The sequence below is a fragment of the Mytilinidion resinicola genome (genome assembly GCF_010093595.1).
Source record: "Mytilinidion resinicola strain CBS 304.34 unplaced genomic scaffold BDZ99scaffold_40, whole genome shotgun sequence".
Taxonomy (NCBI): Eukaryota; Fungi; Ascomycota; class Dothideomycetes; order Mytilinidiales; family Mytilinidiaceae; genus Mytilinidion; species Mytilinidion resinicola.
The window spans coordinates 115808-131863 of NW_022985476.1; the positions used below are offsets into that span (position 1 = coordinate 115808).

Consider the following 16056-nt stretch of genomic DNA (forward strand, 5'->3'; position numbering starts at 1 on the left):
TGCTGTACACCTCCGAGACACCGAGTGTGCGGAAGAGTTATCCAGAGGATCATCTGCGTCTGAAACTCACGACAATGCGCTCTATGTGTGCGCACGGCCAGCTCATGCATCAAGAAAGGGAACCTCCGATACCGCTCGCAGGAAGATGTACTGGCTACGACTTGGATCTCCGTCCGTTCACACTTGCTCGCCACTATATTGGTTGCTTTAGTAGTTGGGCAAGCCGAAGAAAAGCTATGACAGACCAGCTGCCTGGTCAGGCTACCTCACGCTATATCATGGACTGAAGCATGCTCTAAGTATTGTGTTGGATTTGATAGTTACAAGAAAGCAGTGTTCAAGATGCTACCGGCGCCAGAATGCCAAACCCAATTCTCGCCATGAACAAGAAGATCTGCCCGCCATTGATCCCGCCCAAAAGAGAAAAGAAAAGAACTGTCCGCAGCTTCAAGTCACGCAGCGGTAGGCACACGTGGTGCGCAGCGAGTGATGTGAACATCGTCTTCCCGTACACGACTGCCCAGCAGCGAGCGTGGCTGGTGAATAGTAAACTGCCGCTTCTGCGCCTCGAATGTCGTCGGAATCGTGATGAATTGCTTGTGCACAATGCCGTGTCTATCTCTCCGAAACGCCTTCGAACGACGGGTCCTTGACACTCCCGCCGGCATCTCCGAGACCGGCGACTGGTCGGTTGTATGACCAGCCCGCGAATTGCTGTTGCATTGTCTGAGACAACATGGGTCCATCCACGTACGAGTCAGTGGGCGCCTCGGATGTGAATTCTCGATCAAAGTTGGCAGTGTCCCGTTGATCAACCTATGCAGATTAGAAGAGTGTTGAGCATAAGATGAACGAGGTTACTTACCACATTGGGCTTGAAGCTGGGCTCGTATTTGCGCTCCAAGAGCTTCCGCCAGTCAATGCTGTGGAAGAAGTAGTGAGACTTGATCTCCGCGGCACCCTTGGCACCCAAACGCTTCTCTGCGTTCCTATCAAGAAGTCGAGTGAGGAGATCGCGTGCAGCAGGCGGCACAATTTCGGGTCCAGGGAAATGTAGGGGTTCTGTGAGAATCTTCCGGTACATGTCGTTGGTGTTTTCGTCGTAGAAGGGCGGCAGACCTGTCAACATCTCATATAAAAGGACACCAAGCGTCCACCAATCGACAGTCTTGGTGTATCCAGCACCTGTGAGGAGCTCAGGAGCCAGATATTCTGGGGTCCCACAGAAAGCTATCAATTGTTAGAAGGACCTAGAATGATATATGGATTATCCTTACTGTTGGTCCTGTCTTCGTCCTTCATGTCAAGCTTGCAAAGACCGAAGTCACAGAGTGCAATATGCCCCGTGTAATCCAGAAGAATGTTTTCTGGCTTCAAGTCACGGTAAATGACATTGAATCCGTGCAAACACTCCAAAGCGCATAGTAGTTCTGCGGCATAGAATCGAGCTCGGTTGATGTCGAAGCGCTGCTCTTTCTGAAGATGGTGGAACAGTTCACCGCCATTGACGAAAGCGAGGACGAGATAGAGCTTCTCGGGTGATTGAAAGGAGAACTTTAGTGGTACGATAAACGGGTTGTTGATCTGGGCGAGGACTGATCGCTCCGCAAGAGTGTGTGCGACTTCGGAGCGCGAGATGATATGGGCCTTGCGGATGGTCTTCAGCGCGTAGATACGATGTGTGTCACGCTTCCTACACCCCTGGTTAGACGTCGGTTCCACGACATCTCAAACTTGCACAACTTACTGGACTTGCATGACCTTGCCGAAACTGCCCTTCCCCACGACTTTGAGCAACTCGAAATCCTCGATCGTCAGTTTGTCTTGACGGTTCTCGACAAAGTTGACGCCGATCCTCATAGAACCTGTTCCATATCCAAGACTGACCCAATCAGCACCCGCCTGCGCCTTTCCGCGCTCCGACTCGGCATGAGCCGCCGCCGCCTTTTCCTTATCTTTCTTGCTCAGCTTTTGGTCCTCCACATACGGCTGTTGCTCCTCGAAGCGGGGGTTGACCTTGCAGGTGCCAATGAAAATATCGTCGTTTCTGCCGGCATTGGGAGCTGCGGAGGGATTGCGAATATAGAGGGAGATGTTCAGTTCAGTTGTCCGCGAGACATCGAATTTGTACTGTGTGTTTCCCCCTGCCCAGAGCGGGTTTTCTGGGGTACCTTGCACGGCGTTGATGAAGACCTGCTGCTTATCAAAGTCGACGAGAGCATACGGGAGGTATTTGGAAGAGTAGCGGCCGTGAATTGTAGGCACCGCGTTGATGCTTCCAGCTGCGGACTGCGGTCGATTGCTGGAATAGGAGCCAACCACACCACCCTGGTTTCGTGATGACGAATTGGGTCTCATGGACCCTGCAACCGAGAAACCACCTGTGGAGAGCGAGCCTTGGTGGTGGCCGCTCGTGGTAAAGGCAGCCTCGGAACCCGCAGGGAGGGAGAAGCCTTTGCCCTCGTAGAGCGTTACTATGAGAATACCTGGCTTCAAGGGGGGCGGAGGAGGGGCAGCATTCGCTTCAGACGCAGCTACGAATGTTAGCACTGTCTCTGGAATCAGATTGTGCCAGACGTACCGATGCCATTGGGGTCCTTCGGATCGACGAGAGTCGCGCTGCTCGCGGTACTCGAAGGCTTTGGTGTGCTGTCGGCGACTATGGTCGAGGTGGACGAAGAACGGCTGAAGGTGTTCGCTAATGGGGCCAAATGCGTCTCCTTGAGCTCTGGTGGGAATGAGATAGCGTCTTCTAACAGCGTATCGCCAGGCGGCCTCTACTTACTCTTGGTGAGTTTCCAGGACATGCTTGCGGTGGTCGCCCGAGGGCCTTCACTCTGGGGTAAGACCGAGCGCGGTGAAGGCGGGGGAAGTAGAGGAGCAAGACGGCGGGCGGCGATGCCTCAGCGGCTTCTGCGCTGCGACTGAGACTTGTGTCGGGAACGAGCACGGCGGGATCAGTGGTGATTCGAGATTGGAGGGTTTGAGGACGCAGAGAGGGGCGAGGCGGCTGGAACAGAGTGTTGATGGCTGAGTGAAGACGGGCTCGCTCGCTGCCCGCCCGCGCCCAGCGGACTGGACTGCCTGACTGGCAACGGAACGCCGCTCACTTGGCGGTCAGGGTTGCAGGGCTGCCTCAGCCCGACGCTGACCTCCAAGCGCGGGCTGGCGACGACATGCGCTGCGCCGACCTCGTTGCCACCATAACCTCGAATCTATTCACTGCCTCGCGCCCCCGAGCTCCTCCTTCGCCGGCCACGTCGTGCTGCCCTTCTCACCGCGCTGAGGGGCGTTGAGGGCGCATCAAGCCAACCCACCGACCACCCCTCGCACACCCCCTCACACCGCCACCACGTCCTGCATGGCAGCATGGGGCTCATCAAGAAGAAGACGGCATCGCGGGGCACCGAGGGCGGCGTGAAGTACGTCTGCGACGTGTGCTCCGCCGACATCACCGCAACTGTGAGTGCCCACGACGCGGACTGCATACTTTCGTCCGACCGCAGAATGCCAAGACTAACCGCCTCCTAGGTCCGGATACGCTGTGCAAACGCCGCCTGCCACGAATACGACCTCTGCGTGCCGTGTTTCGCGGACGGCAAGTTCTCGCGCGACCACGACCCCAAAACCCACTCCTTCCAAGTCATCGAACAGCACTCGATCCCGATATTCACCGAAGACTGGGGCGCCGACGAGGAATTGGCCTTGCTGGAAGGCGCCGAAACGTATGGGCTCGGGTCGTGGGCCGACATAGCAGATCACATTGGCGGATGTCGGATGAAGGACGAGGTGCGGCAACATTACATCGACACCTATTTGAACAGCTCCAAATTCCCTCTTCCTGAACACGCCAGTCCAAACGACAAACGGCTCAGCGATGCTGTCCCCCGCGAGGTCTTCCAGGCTCGCAAGAAGCGGAGGATCGAGGACAGGAAAGAAGATGCCCGGAACGCGCCACCCGCCACGCCCAAACAGAAGCCCACGGCTAGTGTACCGGCATGTCACGAAGTTCAAGGCTACATGCCCGGTCGGCTGGAGTTTGAGACCGAGTATTTCAACGAAGCCGAGGAAGCTGTGCAGCATATGCAGTTTGACCCCGGAGATGGCGTCAACCAACGAACGGGGGAAACAGAGCCAGAGATGGAGCTTAAGATGACGGTGATGGACATCTACAACTCGCGGTTGGACGCGCGAGTGGAGAGGAAGAAGATTATATTCGAGCACAAACTACTGGAATACAAGAAAAACGCCCTAGCAGACAAGAAGCGCACGAAAGAGGAACGAGAACTAATGAACAAAGCCAAGCCTTTCGCGCGAATGATGAAGCACGAAGACTTCAAGAGCTTCTGCGAAGGTCTGGAGTACGAACACAACCTAAGACAGGCCATCGGCTGTCTGCAAGAATGGAGGCAGTTGCAGATTGGAGATCTGAAGTCGGGCGAGAAATACGAGCAAGAGAAGCAGCTACGACAGAGTCGCGGCCCGCCAGTAGGCCAGTTCGATCGATTAGCAGCCAGCCGCATCAGCAAGCCAACCCCGCCGATCGAAACACCATCCGCAACCACCGCCTTGACATCGCCGGGACTGGCACTGCGCCTGAACAACGGCTTATCAACACCTCCACCAGATAGAGTTCTCCCAAATGGGACCAACGGAGTCAACGGCACCAACGGCTTGACCAACGGTGTTGGCATGGCGCACGTGAAGCCAAAATTCTCGATCCAAGCCCTCCCTAACACGGTCCCGCTCAAGTTCGGCAAAGAGAACCAAGCAGACCTGCACCTTCTCACGCCCGAGGAGCAAGAAGTCTGCAGCATGCTGCGCATCATGCCGAAGCCCTACATGGTCATCAAGGAGGCGATGCTCCGCGAAGCGCTGAAGCAGGGCGGCAGCATGAAGAGGAAGATGGCACGCGAGGTGTGCAAGATCGACGCCAACAAGTGCGGCAAGCTGTTTGACTTTTTTGTTTACAGCGGCTGGATTTCCAAGGCGTAGGGGCGCCTGCTTACTCTATCATTGCTCGGAGTACCTACATTTTGGGCGGTCGGGGGCCGATGGCGTTACGCTTTTGATACCCGGAGCGTGGGCTGGATGTGTTTAGGTATGGGTGGCATGGTATAGGACTGTTCAAGTAGCACTATTCAACTGAAATAGGATGCTTATCCAGTACTCCTAGTGCTGCTGTGGCAAAATATTTGGTAACTCTGAATCTTCCTTCTGTGAAAACTTATGATCACTCGTCTGCCGGTGTCTGGGATGGCCCAGCGCATCATCAGAAAATCAAGTGAGATCTATACTGCTATACACCGTGAATCAGAGCAGTTCCAAGACCCTGTCCTACAGTCGATTCTGTGCCTTCCTACAACGCGATGGCGCCTCCGCGTGAGCGGGGCGGAGTATAAACCTCTTCTCAGCAAACTGTTTCGTCATGTCATAAACAATTCACGGATGTCACTACATCACGTGGTCACTTTAAGCGAAGATCTCGAGCTTTAACACATCGAGGGTATAAGCAATTCACTGATATCATGCTGCGATCACGTGAGCATGAAATTAGTTCAAGGCGTAGAAGATCGACAATACAAAGGTTAACAACTTAGGCTTCATGAGTCCTCAGGAGGTGACTACGGCAATGACTCGGTTTAGAGAGCTGAGGTTATAGAAGGAGAGGACGGGCCGCTGGGATCGGTGGGGCTATGAGCACGGCCACGCCAGAGCTGGGTCGATCAAAACGAAATCAAAAAAGGTGGTTTCACGATAGGAGAAGCTTGCAGATGATAGAAAGACTACGAAGGTTTGAAAAGGTAATTTTTGAGTGCAAGATCAATACAGCGATTTTCTTATCGCCACATCTCTAGTCACAAGTGAATGTTAGCACAGATCGAAACATTACTATGTCCTAATGACAATATTAGAGATCTATATGGTGATCTAGTTACGAGTAAGTGTCATTGTGTCAGCAGACTATCATTCTACAGTTACTTTAGCAAATGGGAAGGCAGACTCTACGGAAGTCATCTGGGGCTCTAACCGTTCTTTGTTCGAGTATCTCTTTTGATCGATTGTTAGTCGATTCGCCTTTGTTTTGTGCCTGCCATTTGTCTGATGCCTCATAACTATGGTTAACGTATCTGTATACCATTACAGACATCGACAACGCCATCGAAGCACGAAAACGCTAAAGATCTATCAGCGAATAGTGCCAGCACGTCCGCAGAAGTGCAAAGATAAACAGACTCACCAGTACTCGAGAGTAAGAAGTAATCGCCGCGGTGAAAATATGGCGTCCACAACAGGCCCCAGGCCGAGGTTCGATTCCCCCGGTGCATTTGTCCAGGGGATGATTAACGAGATCGATGAATTGCTAGAAACGGCAGGGAAGACAGACACCCAACGACTAGTACGAGACCTTCCGCTAGAGCTGGACGCATTCAGGGCGAAATTCGAAGCGGTGAAGAGGAGTGTTCCTTCGGACTGGGACGCCTTCCTAGAAGATGTGGAGAACACCGACGAAGCGTCTAGAATTCAGGGGGATGTGACGGATTTCCGAGATACAGTAGACGCTTACATGCGGCTGCTAGGCTCAGTGATTACGGCCCAAACACTTAGAACCGCTCCTAGTTCATACCAGATCCGACAAGATAGACTGGCAGCTGAAGCCATGTTACCTCGGAACGACTATGGTCTCGCGGGTGCCAGTTCATGGGCAAATGCGGCTCTTAATACGGTCCAAAGCACTGCATTGTCAGTTGCAGCAGGAGATCTTCCGGTGGACTATGAAACGTGTAACAAAGTATTGTGGACGGCCAAGTATGCTAAAGAGCACGCGGAGAAGATTAAGACGTTTAGCCAAAGGGCAGGGTTCGACGAAAAAACGTATACGAATATCGAAGACGAGATAGACAGTGATACAAAGCTTGCCAAGTTAGCGTTGAAAGATGCGATGAATCAACGTTTCATCTGTCTTCATAGCACGGTGCAGATTCTGAACGAGACAGTTAAGAACGATTCAGTCAGTCTTAAGAAGGCGTGGATAGAGGATAGAAAGGCACCTTTATTCGTCAACCATTGTCTGAATATCGAGTGGAGCATGGGGCCTAGAAGGAACAGACTTGCGCATGCGTATGGTGTGCCAAATATGGTTATTCCGGAAAAGTATCAGGCGTTTGACCCCAGGGACCACTGGAATCATGTATGGGCCATTTACGAGGATCTTATAAATGCGCTCGATGAGGTCATTGAGACCATAAGACCAATGCACGAGAAGGCCTTATGGCAAAAGAGGAATGAAGATGGATACTGGGTTGACGGCGAAAATATTGATCCTTGGACTCAGTCTAGAAGTGAAGGCGCTGGATCTCAAAATGCAAACTAGAATGGAGGTAATGGGGGCAGCTCTCAGATGCAGCTATACATGCTAGTGATAAGTTTGAATAGCTAGTAGTAGAATTTTAATATTTATCCAGTCAACAGGTTGCGTCCAAAAAGAAATTTGCGTTGATCATGGATCTTAAATTCGGTATGAATGCCTCCAAAATAGTGACCTACTCAAAAGGGTATACTAGCTCAGTCGTTGGGTCATACTACGGGCTAGGAGTTGATTCGTCGCTCGAGGGGTTCAGCTAAGGCAATGCTTGAGGGATGCTCTTTATTCGCTTGCTCGTCATTGGTCTTTATTCGGGAATTAGCCTTTGTGCAGCGCTTTGTATTTACATATCACCTAGCCACTCTTTGTGTTATTGTAGACACCAAAAACGTGAGCAAAGTACCTGGCAAGCTCTAGAGATTCTTTTCATTGATATTACGAAGATAACTCAGTACCAAATATATATATCACCTCCTTGGCGAAGCCCGAGCATAGATTGATTTGAGAGAGATGGCAGATCCGGAGAAGATTTCAGATCAGGTACAGGCGACAAATTGGGACTGGGATCCGGATCAAATAGTGAACTCGGATCACATACAAACGATGAAATGGGAAGATCTGACAGTGAACACAGATCAAATTCGAACGACGAATTCGGACGAGGACCAGACGGGAGCTTCGGACAATTACGTTGACGAAATGGAACCATCCATGGAGGACGAACACATTGACCTGAATATTTCGCCGCCTTATTACGAGGACGAGGATGATGATCCGGAACCTGTCATGTCAGATGAGGACTTTGCCAGTGTACGGACATCATATCTCGAGATCCGGAACTCACTTCTCCTTGGCCACCTCGACGCTTTCAAGCTTGGTCTCCATATTTTCGATCAAATAATCCAATTTCGAGAAAGATTCAAAGCTATACCGCCGGAAGGTGAGTTTCCCAGCAACGCGGCTGACCTGAGCTTATCCGATATGGTATCTGTACAAAAGAAGGTTAGAGACCTCCATATCGACTTTATAGGGGCCCCCAAGGGCGGTACCGGGTTTCTGAGTAAGCTTGGTTCTGTAGTAGATGTTATGGGGGTTCCAGGAGGTCCAGGCAGCTACTACACGCCCAACGGAAACCCCGTGACAGTTCCAGGAGGTGAATCAGTTCCAGGAGGTAAACCAATTCCACCCATGGAGAAGGTCGAGAAGGCAATTGCAGTCGTTCAGTACGCTCAGCAACATATCCATTGGATAAATTCGTATAATGACTTAGGGAACTTTAATCGGGGTGAATTTACCAGGATTGACCATTTTGTTGTAGGTGATTCCGATATCCAGCAGCTTATGGCTAAAGATGCTATGATTCAACGGTTTGTCTGCTTGAATAGCGCGATGGAAATTATACGCCATGTGATTCGTGATACTTCCCTGAACGACGAATTCACTGAGGAGAAAACGCCCTTATATATGGAGGTTGAGGATCTAGGCTATGTGTCGGCTCGTCTTAGGAACACAGTGGCGCATGGATATGGGGTGCCGGATGGATTTGTAAGCTTTATCAACAAAAATTACTCAAGCTTCAACTCTGGGGAGTGCTTTGACTGGATTTTGGATAATCGCAAACTTTTTGAGAAGGCTTTAACGGAGGCAATGGATAAGCTGGAGGAGCTGAAAAGAAAGGGGATCAAAATCGAGGCAGAAGAAAAGGCCAAAGCTGCCGCTCAAGAAGCGGCCGCTGTAGCTGAAGGAGAAGCTGCCGCTGCTGCTTTTAATGCAGATCTTGAATTAGGAAGCATTCAGGCTCCGTCAGGGACAAATCCAACAGCTGGGACTTTGAATCCCAACGCAGAAAGTTCCGATACTCCTGCCTAGTAATCGTATTCAGATATAAATGTTGGTTTGATCTAGTATTCGTGATCTTGAAATTCCGAAATCTAATCGAGACCTGCGCACAGAATCGAGGAAGGGGTGTTCCATATTGCAATTGATGAGATTTCGGCAGCGTGTTATGCTTGTTGCTTGGAACTTATTAGATGTCAAAACTAATGAAGTCGTGGAGCGGATGACATCTGCGGATTTTATGGAGCTTGGCCACCTAGCAGGCTCATCTTTCCGTGTCTTTCGTTCTAGTGTTTGACTAAGATGTAGGTTGTTGTGGTTGAGGGGGAGAGAAGAGAAGAAGACGGGACGTCGTGGGATTGAATATATTAAACGGTTTAGCTAGGCGTCAAAATTTACGGCGGACGACTTGACAGCCTTTTCAGTACAGCTCGGTAGAAATGGTCTAATCATGTCGCGAAATATAAATAAATTACAGCAACTGAAGCTGCGCCACACTTGAGTGGCGATCGCTCACACGACGTCACCTCATTGGCCTCCCCGCTCTCTTTTCAGCACCACTCTGCCACTACGAATGCCCGCGTTAGGGGTGGCTGACAAGGCCTACGTACTTCTCGTACTCCGCCTTCCACGTCGTGTTCCTCCCGCGTGCCGACCGTGGCAGCTGCGCAAGAGCTTCCTCATCTACAGCAACCTGACCCAGGCAGCAGCAATAACTGAAGGTTTGGTAGTCTCCACTATATCCTGAGGTATCGTGGCCTCCTCGTCAGGTACCAAGGTTCAATTTAAAGCTTGATATCCTTTTCTTTCTCACTTTTCTCTTCCCAATCCTCCCCACCATTCACTTCCATATCCACCAATTCGCATCGCAACCATGACCACCATTCCCCGCGGGATGGCCATGCCGCCCCTCACGCCCCAAGACATCACCACCTTCCTCTACACCTACTTCAAAGCCGAATACGCCCCGATCCGTTCCTTCTTCTCCACCGCCACCGCCATCCCCACCCACCCCGGCCGCTGGGTCGCCATGGGCACCGAGCTGTCCCCCACCGTCTTCCGCCCCGCCAACGCGCAGGCCCAGAAAGACCTCGCCACCCTTGACGACTACCTCCGCCTGCACGGGCTCGACGCGACCTTTGTCCACGGGCTCATCGTGCGGTATGCGCGGTTCGACCTGCACGAGCGGCTTGAGAAGAAGCTGTATGAGAGCTGTCGCGAGGATCTGATGGTGCGGAAGGCGCTGAAGGAGAAGACGCTGATGGATGCGCTGTGGCCGACCTACGCGAAAAGCCCGGCGGATCTGGTGGAGCAAGGGAGGAAGGTACGCGCGTGGTATGGGGATATGTTTGCGAAGTATTTCCGGTACTTACACAGTTTGCAAGATTATAAGCTTCGGCTGGAGGTGGAGGAGAGGATGAGGAGGACGCCGCAGCTGAACCTGGTGCCGTTTGTGGAGCATCTTGTCAACGGGCCTGTGGAGGCGGTCATGCCAGTTGCGGCAACGGGGACGGGCGTCGTGCTGCCTAAGTCGAGTGTCATGGAGGGTGTGAGGCCGGAGGGGAGGGCGGATAGGTTTGAGATTCGGTTTGATGCGCCGCCGTATCTTTCGGAGACGCAGACGAAGAGTGTGGTACGGACGACAGAATGTTTGAAGTGTGGGACAAGACGTGAGGTCACAGTTGTTATATCCGTCGATCCGCCGCCTGGGCCCGTGGAAAAGAGGACGCATACGCATAGCCAAAGTATGGGAGTGTTGTCGAATACCTCTGCACCGTTGGCGAGGCGGAGTCTGAGTTCGTCAAAGGCGGCGACGAAGTATAGCCCTGGAAACATCGACGACGTCAGCGAAGAAACGAGAGAGACACCGTCACATCAGAAGAAGGTATCAGAAGCGCAAGCGTTTCCGTATAGCGATGCTGTCGTCGAGGACCCAAATGTACCCGCCATATCCTACGAGGAGAAAAGCGCCGCTCCCATCGCAACATCGAAGGACACAGACACTGCACGCCCATCAAACGCACGAAATAGTCTCTCTCTCAATCTCCTGTACCTCAAGTGGCCTCGATCGTCCGCTTCAACGCCGTCACAACCCCCAGCGACCGCACCGCCAGCTTCCTCACAACTTTCGAGCCCCCCCTCTCCACCACCCACCTACTCCGAACCAGCCCTCAACCGCGCTCCCTCTCCAACTATCCTCCCACTCTCTCCACCCCCAACATCCCTCCTCGACTCCGCTGTCCCAATCTCCTCAGAAACAGGTATAGAAGACGACTCCGCAGCCTATTGGGGCGAGATGGAGTCAGCAAAGGAAGAGGACGACGAGGACGCGGACGAGCGCGAGACGGAAAGAGCAAGAGAGAATGCTCGCAGTCCAGTGATGCTAGAGCTAGAGGGCGAGAGGAACGTATGGGGTGACGATTGAGCGCCCATCCCATTCGCCCGAAGCAGTGCCAAGAGATAAGCCCGTTGAGGCAGGAGGAAATTTTTTTAGTGAAAGGGGCCTATGTAAGCGCAGGGACGCGTAGCGCACATGCCGAAACGTTCCCCTTAGGCCGCAGAGACTCGTCCGGCGAATGACAGGAGAGGGTAGCCGGCCGGGTTGGTGAGCGTGCTGGGGTGGAGTGTTTGCGCGGCTCGGTCGCAAGGGGTGAGCTGATGTAAGGGCGAGGCTGCATAGAACGGCCAAACGAATGAGTCTCTGAACGGACTTTGGAGATGGTGATGGCTGCTGTGTTAAGGGAGAGGGGATTGGGCGACGAAGCGTCCATCAGCGACGAAGCATTTCATGATAGCGAATATTAATACGGTAGCGCGGTAAATATTTACATACGATCCATCTCTCGATACAACCATCCTACTATATACAATCCAAATTACCACACCGAATTTTGATCTTCCTGAGAATGAGGAGAACGTGCTAGCTGACCTGGGTGTATCACCGCACCCATCAACTGCCTGGATATCATCCGTTGAAGACAATGAAAAAGTCTTTCCCGTCGATCTGGGCGAGGATGCATAGATCCTTCCACCCCATCTAGCTATTTCGTAGACTAGCGCACTTAAACTTCGTGCTCCTTGGTAGCCTTCTTGTCGCTGGCACCCTTGATATACCGCGAAAGATCGCCGACTGTGACATATTAGCATCTACATCAAACGAAACGGAGGAAGAGGTGTACTCACCAGGTAGCTGTATGGGGAAGTCCAAACTCGCCAGCATGATAGCTGCAAAGATCCACCAACCGCATGCACACGTGACAAACGTAAAGCCGCCGGCAACGACTTGTAGCTTCGACGCAAGGGCCGGGTTTCCGGTGTTCCAGAAAGCGCCCGCGAGACAGCTGAAGGCAACAACGAGCGTCAAGAAGATGAAGAAAAAGGTAATATTGGTGCGGAGCGAGCAGATTAGGTAGATGAAGCACATCAGGCCCATGGCGAGGAAGAAGAAGGCGAAGGAGGCTTGGAAGCCAACGGAAGTAATGCCCGTGGCTGGGTTGGTTGGGTCGGTGGCATAGGCGGAGTAGGCGCCAAATTGCACTTGGAGGGTTCCACCCCAGGACATCCAGAAAGCGCCGAAGGAGGTGAAGACGACGAAGGGAAAGGTGTTGCCGATGACCCACTAATAAGAGTGTTAGTGGTGAGATCAATGGAATAATTGAATGATGGATGAAAGGGTGGCTAAGATGAGGCGAGAGAAAGGTTTGAGCAACATACCTCTCCAATTCCACCGAGAATCATCAACAGTCCACCAAAGAAGAAGTAGGTCGCGATATTAGCAGCACCAGAGCCGCCGGCACCCCTCCAGCCCATGAGATCACAGGACAAAGGAGACAGACTCAGTAGGAAACCAATCAAGGCCCTGATAGAGTTAGTATGTGAGCTTGGCTATGCTGATATCAACTTACAAGGGAGTAGGGTTGCCAAAGGTTCGTCGTAGGTCGCCATGGATGCGGTTTTGAGGGGAAAGATATATCTTCTCGAAAAGCTCAGGGGAGATTGAGATGCTGCCTGCGGTTTGAATCCTCCGTAAAGCTTCGTCTGAGCCATGGCTGTTATCGAGATGTTGGTGGTAGTTTCCTTCTCTCAATTAGCAGGGAGCAAATCGTCGCGTCCAAGACAATTAGCATACCGTTGCTGAAGTCCTTCTCTAGCGGAGCTCCATTGTGGCCGCCCCGATGAGGAGAAGGCGCAGTTAGGTTGGCATTATTTTGCGTTGTCGAGTAGTTGTCTGGGTGTGACATGGTGGCTATCGATGGAGTCAAGGACTTGAAGATGAGAAGGCTTGGGTATCAAAGAAGCACTGAAAGCCGATGAGGAGGAAGGTATACACGGCGAGAATAGATGACGGATATCAAAACTCGGCGGGGGAGCCTGTACTTGAAGTAACAAGAACGCGGAACCTGGGGACTCCACAGTGGAGATCGTCCATGACCATCTCCAGGGAGGTCACGGGAGGATCCACTCGCTGAAACCTGCTGGATCAAAGGAGCAAATGCGAGTGGATAGGAGGGCGCTCGCCGGGTGCAGAGAGCATTGGCAACTGGCCACTTCGGAGCGTATCAAGCGAAGCCCTCGCGTCAATTGAAGTGCCGAGAGCGATACCCTTGGTCGACACGGCCCGAATGGTGAAGAGGAAGTTTCACTGGCGTTATTTCCCCGCAAACAGCCCGCGTGGTCCCCGTGGTGTCAATGGTTCGGCGACCTGGGGAAGGCCCTTCTGTGGCGAGCGGACACAAGGAGTGGTAGAACGACATTCTTTCCACGGCCCATGGCTTCCCGTCCTGTCTACACAAGAGAAGAATGTCGATTTCGAAGCCGAAAATCGCGTATCTAACCCTGGAACGGCGGTGCGGATGGCTGAGACGGTACGAGCCCCCGCAGCAGTGGTCTCAGATGTACCCTAGATTTGCTGCAGGACGGGGGTAGGACGTGGCATGGCACCGAGCCTAGGCCCAGAGCCAGAACTCAGTCGGAGCTAGGGGTGAGTGGATGATCTCCAGCTAATGGGGGCCATGAGTTTGCGGGGAACCTCCGGTCCGGGCCTGGTGCCATCTGGGGTTGAGTGGGGAGGTGTTCTTATTCCCAGCAGACGTCACCCCACGCCTTTGTTGCGATTGACAGAAGGAGGAAATCGATCAAAGAAATTTCATACGAAGAACGGAGAGCACACCGTGGAGGTCATGCTTCGTTTCTTTCTCATCCAGACCTCGTCGTGGCATCTGACTGCTGCTCCGCGGGCGTATTCGACCGTGAGCGATGCCGAGGCGGCTCCTCTTGCGGTGGTCACTAGTCAGCGCCACCGTTGTGGTCATTTCGGATCAAGGGAGCGTGGTGGTTGGTGATGCGTTAGCGCGTTGTGGTCTGAGAAACGAAAGATCGAAGCGTCATCCATCGGACCGAAGCGCATCAGCTGAGGCAGTATCGACAACAACGAGCACCGCCTTCAGAAAGGGAAGAAGCGCGAAGGGAGTACGTCGTTCAAGTAGTCGCTCTGTTCATCTAGGATTACTATATAGTCGGAATTTGATTACTGAGTAGATTGGCCATTCACGTGACTTGTATCATTTCGCACCAATCAGAATACGGGGAGGCATTTACTGGTGAGAAAAAGGTGAATTCATGCCGAGGAATCTATCGTCTAGCTTCATAATCAAACCGCATCGCTACCCCCCGTCTATGCAATCAGGACTCCAGATGCCAAAGGAAACATTGGTATCAAACACGCACGTACAAGAACCGCTCGCTCGCTCGCCATGCCTCAATAGGATATGGGAAGACCGAGGTCCTTCGCCCACTGCAGGAACGGCTCCTTGTGCTTCTTCTCGGGCCAACTTGGTGTTTTTCCAGCCTCCTGCCAGAGAGCGATTCTCTCCTCTAGAACTTCCTTCGCCCACTGTCTGATCTCTGGCAGGTGGATCTTGGTCGCAACCCACGCAAACTCCCCGAGATCTGGCTCGCACTCAAACTTCCGCTCGTATTCCACCATCTGCAGGAGTAGCTCCATCTTGTCGATGTCATGGACGAATTTCGACTCTTCCGTCTTGCTGTCCTCGTATTCCTGCCAGACTGTGCGAATGTCTTGTGCGGAGAGACCACCAAACTTCCCAAGCAGTCGAGTGCAGATATAGTCCATCGTCTCCTCCTCCCGCCGCGACTTTTCTTCCTTATCGATTTCGTCGGCAGGCGTGATATCCCCAACAAGCGCCTCGGCCATATCGTGCACTAGGGCCATCTTGGTGCATCTTGGAATGTTGAGCTTGGAGGTGACAGATTCAGGCGCCATCATGGTCATGATTGACATCCTGTACATGTGGTCGCTGATCGATTCGCCTTTGATGATGCCCATGCGTTCCCAGCCGGCGCGCTTAGTTGTCTTTAGGCGCTCGACGAAGTGGAAGAAGGGAACTGGGGATGCAGTCGACTCCTCAGGATGCGGCTGGAGCTTGTTGATTTCTACATAAAGGTGTCAGTCTAGCCTTGGACTACTATCTGGACATAGTTTGGTGCAGATTTTGCGTACGGATCTGTGCCCGCCCTCAACATACCACTCTCGAGGACCCATAGCGGCTGATCCTTTTTGGTTGCAGGATCAGTTTCTGTAGCGCATGATCAGTCGTGATTATCTCTAGCAGTCTGTTAAGATAGCATAGCATACCAGCATCACCATTACCGCTCACCTTGTTCTCGGGCGTTGGCGGTGGCGGTGGCACAAACTCGGCCCCATGATCGGACATTTTGACGTCTACCAGCTTGTGAGGAGGAATGGGAGAGAGGCCGGCGAGCGGCAAACGCCCTTTTTATATAATTGCGGACACTTTGTGTGGGGCCTGGTTTTGTTTGCGCACCGCAAGTTT

At 52.6% G+C, this 16056-nt stretch overlaps 7 protein-coding genes across 7 annotated transcripts; 4 read left to right on the plus strand and 3 right to left on the minus strand.

Moving 5' to 3' along the window:
- Positions 1–293: 293 nt before the first annotated feature.
- BDZ99DRAFT_469715 (serine/threonine-protein kinase YPK2/YKR2) lies at positions 294–3027 on the minus strand. Its single transcript, XM_033721565.1, has 6 exons — positions 2786–3027; positions 2582–2728; positions 1748–2534; positions 1278–1693; positions 866–1230; positions 294–816 (listed from the first exon to the last, which is right to left on the minus strand). Exons 1-6 carry the CDS (start codon positions 2805–2807, stop codon positions 616–618), a joined length of 1938 nt encoding a protein of 645 aa, XP_033568352.1. The 5' UTR covers positions 2808–3027; the 3' UTR covers positions 294–615.
- A 163-nt stretch (positions 3028–3190) lies between these two features.
- BDZ99DRAFT_577666 (transcriptional adaptor 2) lies at positions 3191–5329 on the plus strand. Its single transcript, XM_033728728.1, has 2 exons — positions 3191–3462; positions 3532–5329. Exons 1-2 carry the CDS (start codon positions 3370–3372, stop codon positions 4993–4995), a joined length of 1557 nt encoding a protein of 518 aa, XP_033568353.1. The 5' UTR covers positions 3191–3369; the 3' UTR covers positions 4996–5329.
- Positions 5330–6280: 951 nt separating this feature from the next.
- BDZ99DRAFT_528500 (uncharacterized protein) lies at positions 6281–7375 on the plus strand (the record flags this gene model as incomplete). Its single annotated transcript, XM_033726377.1, has 1 exon — positions 6281–7375. The coding sequence occupies one exon, from the start codon at positions 6281–6283 to the stop codon at positions 7373–7375; it is 1095 nt and encodes a 364-aa protein (XP_033568354.1).
- A 2701-nt stretch (positions 7376–10076) lies between these two features.
- Positions 10077–10835, plus strand: BDZ99DRAFT_403549 (uncharacterized protein; the record flags this gene model as incomplete). Its single annotated transcript, XM_033716347.1, has 1 exon — positions 10077–10835. A coding segment is annotated over one exon (759 nt), but the record flags the coding sequence as incomplete, so codon positions are not given.
- Positions 10836–12118: 1283 nt separating this feature from the next.
- Positions 12119–13633, minus strand: BDZ99DRAFT_239685 (uncharacterized protein). Its single transcript, XM_033713591.1, has 5 exons — positions 13332–13633; positions 13108–13279; positions 12917–13061; positions 12386–12821; positions 12119–12332 (listed from the first exon to the last, which is right to left on the minus strand). Exons 1-5 carry the CDS (start codon positions 13441–13443, stop codon positions 12265–12267), a joined length of 933 nt encoding a protein of 310 aa, XP_033568356.1. The 5' UTR covers positions 13444–13633; the 3' UTR covers positions 12119–12264.
- Positions 13634–14385: 752 nt separating this feature from the next.
- BDZ99DRAFT_239727 (uncharacterized protein) lies at positions 14386–14816 on the plus strand. The gene has a single exon (XM_033713592.1). The coding sequence runs from the start codon at positions 14459–14461 to the stop codon at positions 14738–14740; it is 282 nt and encodes a 93-aa protein (XP_033568357.1). The 5' UTR covers positions 14386–14458; the 3' UTR covers positions 14741–14816.
- On the minus strand, positions 14798–16028 carry BDZ99DRAFT_469722 (uncharacterized protein). The gene has a single exon (XM_033721566.1). The coding sequence runs from the start codon at positions 15546–15548 to the stop codon at positions 14961–14963; it is 588 nt and encodes a 195-aa protein (XP_033568358.1). The 5' UTR covers positions 15549–16028; the 3' UTR covers positions 14798–14960.
- Positions 16029–16056: the final 28 nt, after the last annotated feature.

Excerpts from the sequence above, each read along its gene's own strand:
- BDZ99DRAFT_239727 (XM_033713592.1), top strand. The coding sequence starts at position 14,459 with ATGCCGAGGCGGCTCCTCTTGCGGTGGTCACTAGTCAGCGCCACCGTT.
- BDZ99DRAFT_577666 (XM_033728728.1), top strand. The coding sequence starts at position 3,370 with ATGGGGCTCATCAAGAAGAAGACGGCATCGCGGGGCACCGAGGGCGGC. Across the intron at positions 3,463-3,531 it reads CCGCCGACATCACCGCAACT|GTCCGGATACGCTGTGCAAA; the intron begins GTGAGTGCCCAC and ends ACCGCCTCCTAG.
- BDZ99DRAFT_239685 (XM_033713591.1), bottom strand. The coding sequence starts at position 13,443 with ATGTCACACCCAGACAACTACTCGACAACGCAAAATAATGCCAACCTA. Across the intron at positions 12,822-12,916 it reads TTCTCGGTGGAATTGGAGAG|TGGGTCATCGGCAACACCTT; the intron begins GTATGTTGCTCA and ends CACTCTTATTAG. Across the intron at positions 12,333-12,385 it reads CTTCCCCATACAGCTACCTG|TCGGCGATCTTTCGCGGTAT; the intron begins GTGAGTACACCT and ends AATATGTCACAG.
- BDZ99DRAFT_469722 (XM_033721566.1), bottom strand. The coding sequence starts at position 15,548 with ATGGGCATCATCAAAGGCGAATCGATCAGCGACCACATGTACAGGATG.
- BDZ99DRAFT_469715 (XM_033721565.1), bottom strand. The coding sequence starts at position 2,807 with ATGTCCTGGAAACTCACCAAGA. Across the intron at positions 1,694-1,747 it reads GGCAAGGTCATGCAAGTCCA|GAAGCGTGACACACATCGTA; the intron begins GTAAGTTGTGCA and ends CCAGGGGTGTAG. Across the intron at positions 1,231-1,277 it reads GGACGAAGACAGGACCAACA|CTTTCTGTGGGACCCCAGAA; the intron begins GTAAGGATAATC and ends AACAATTGATAG.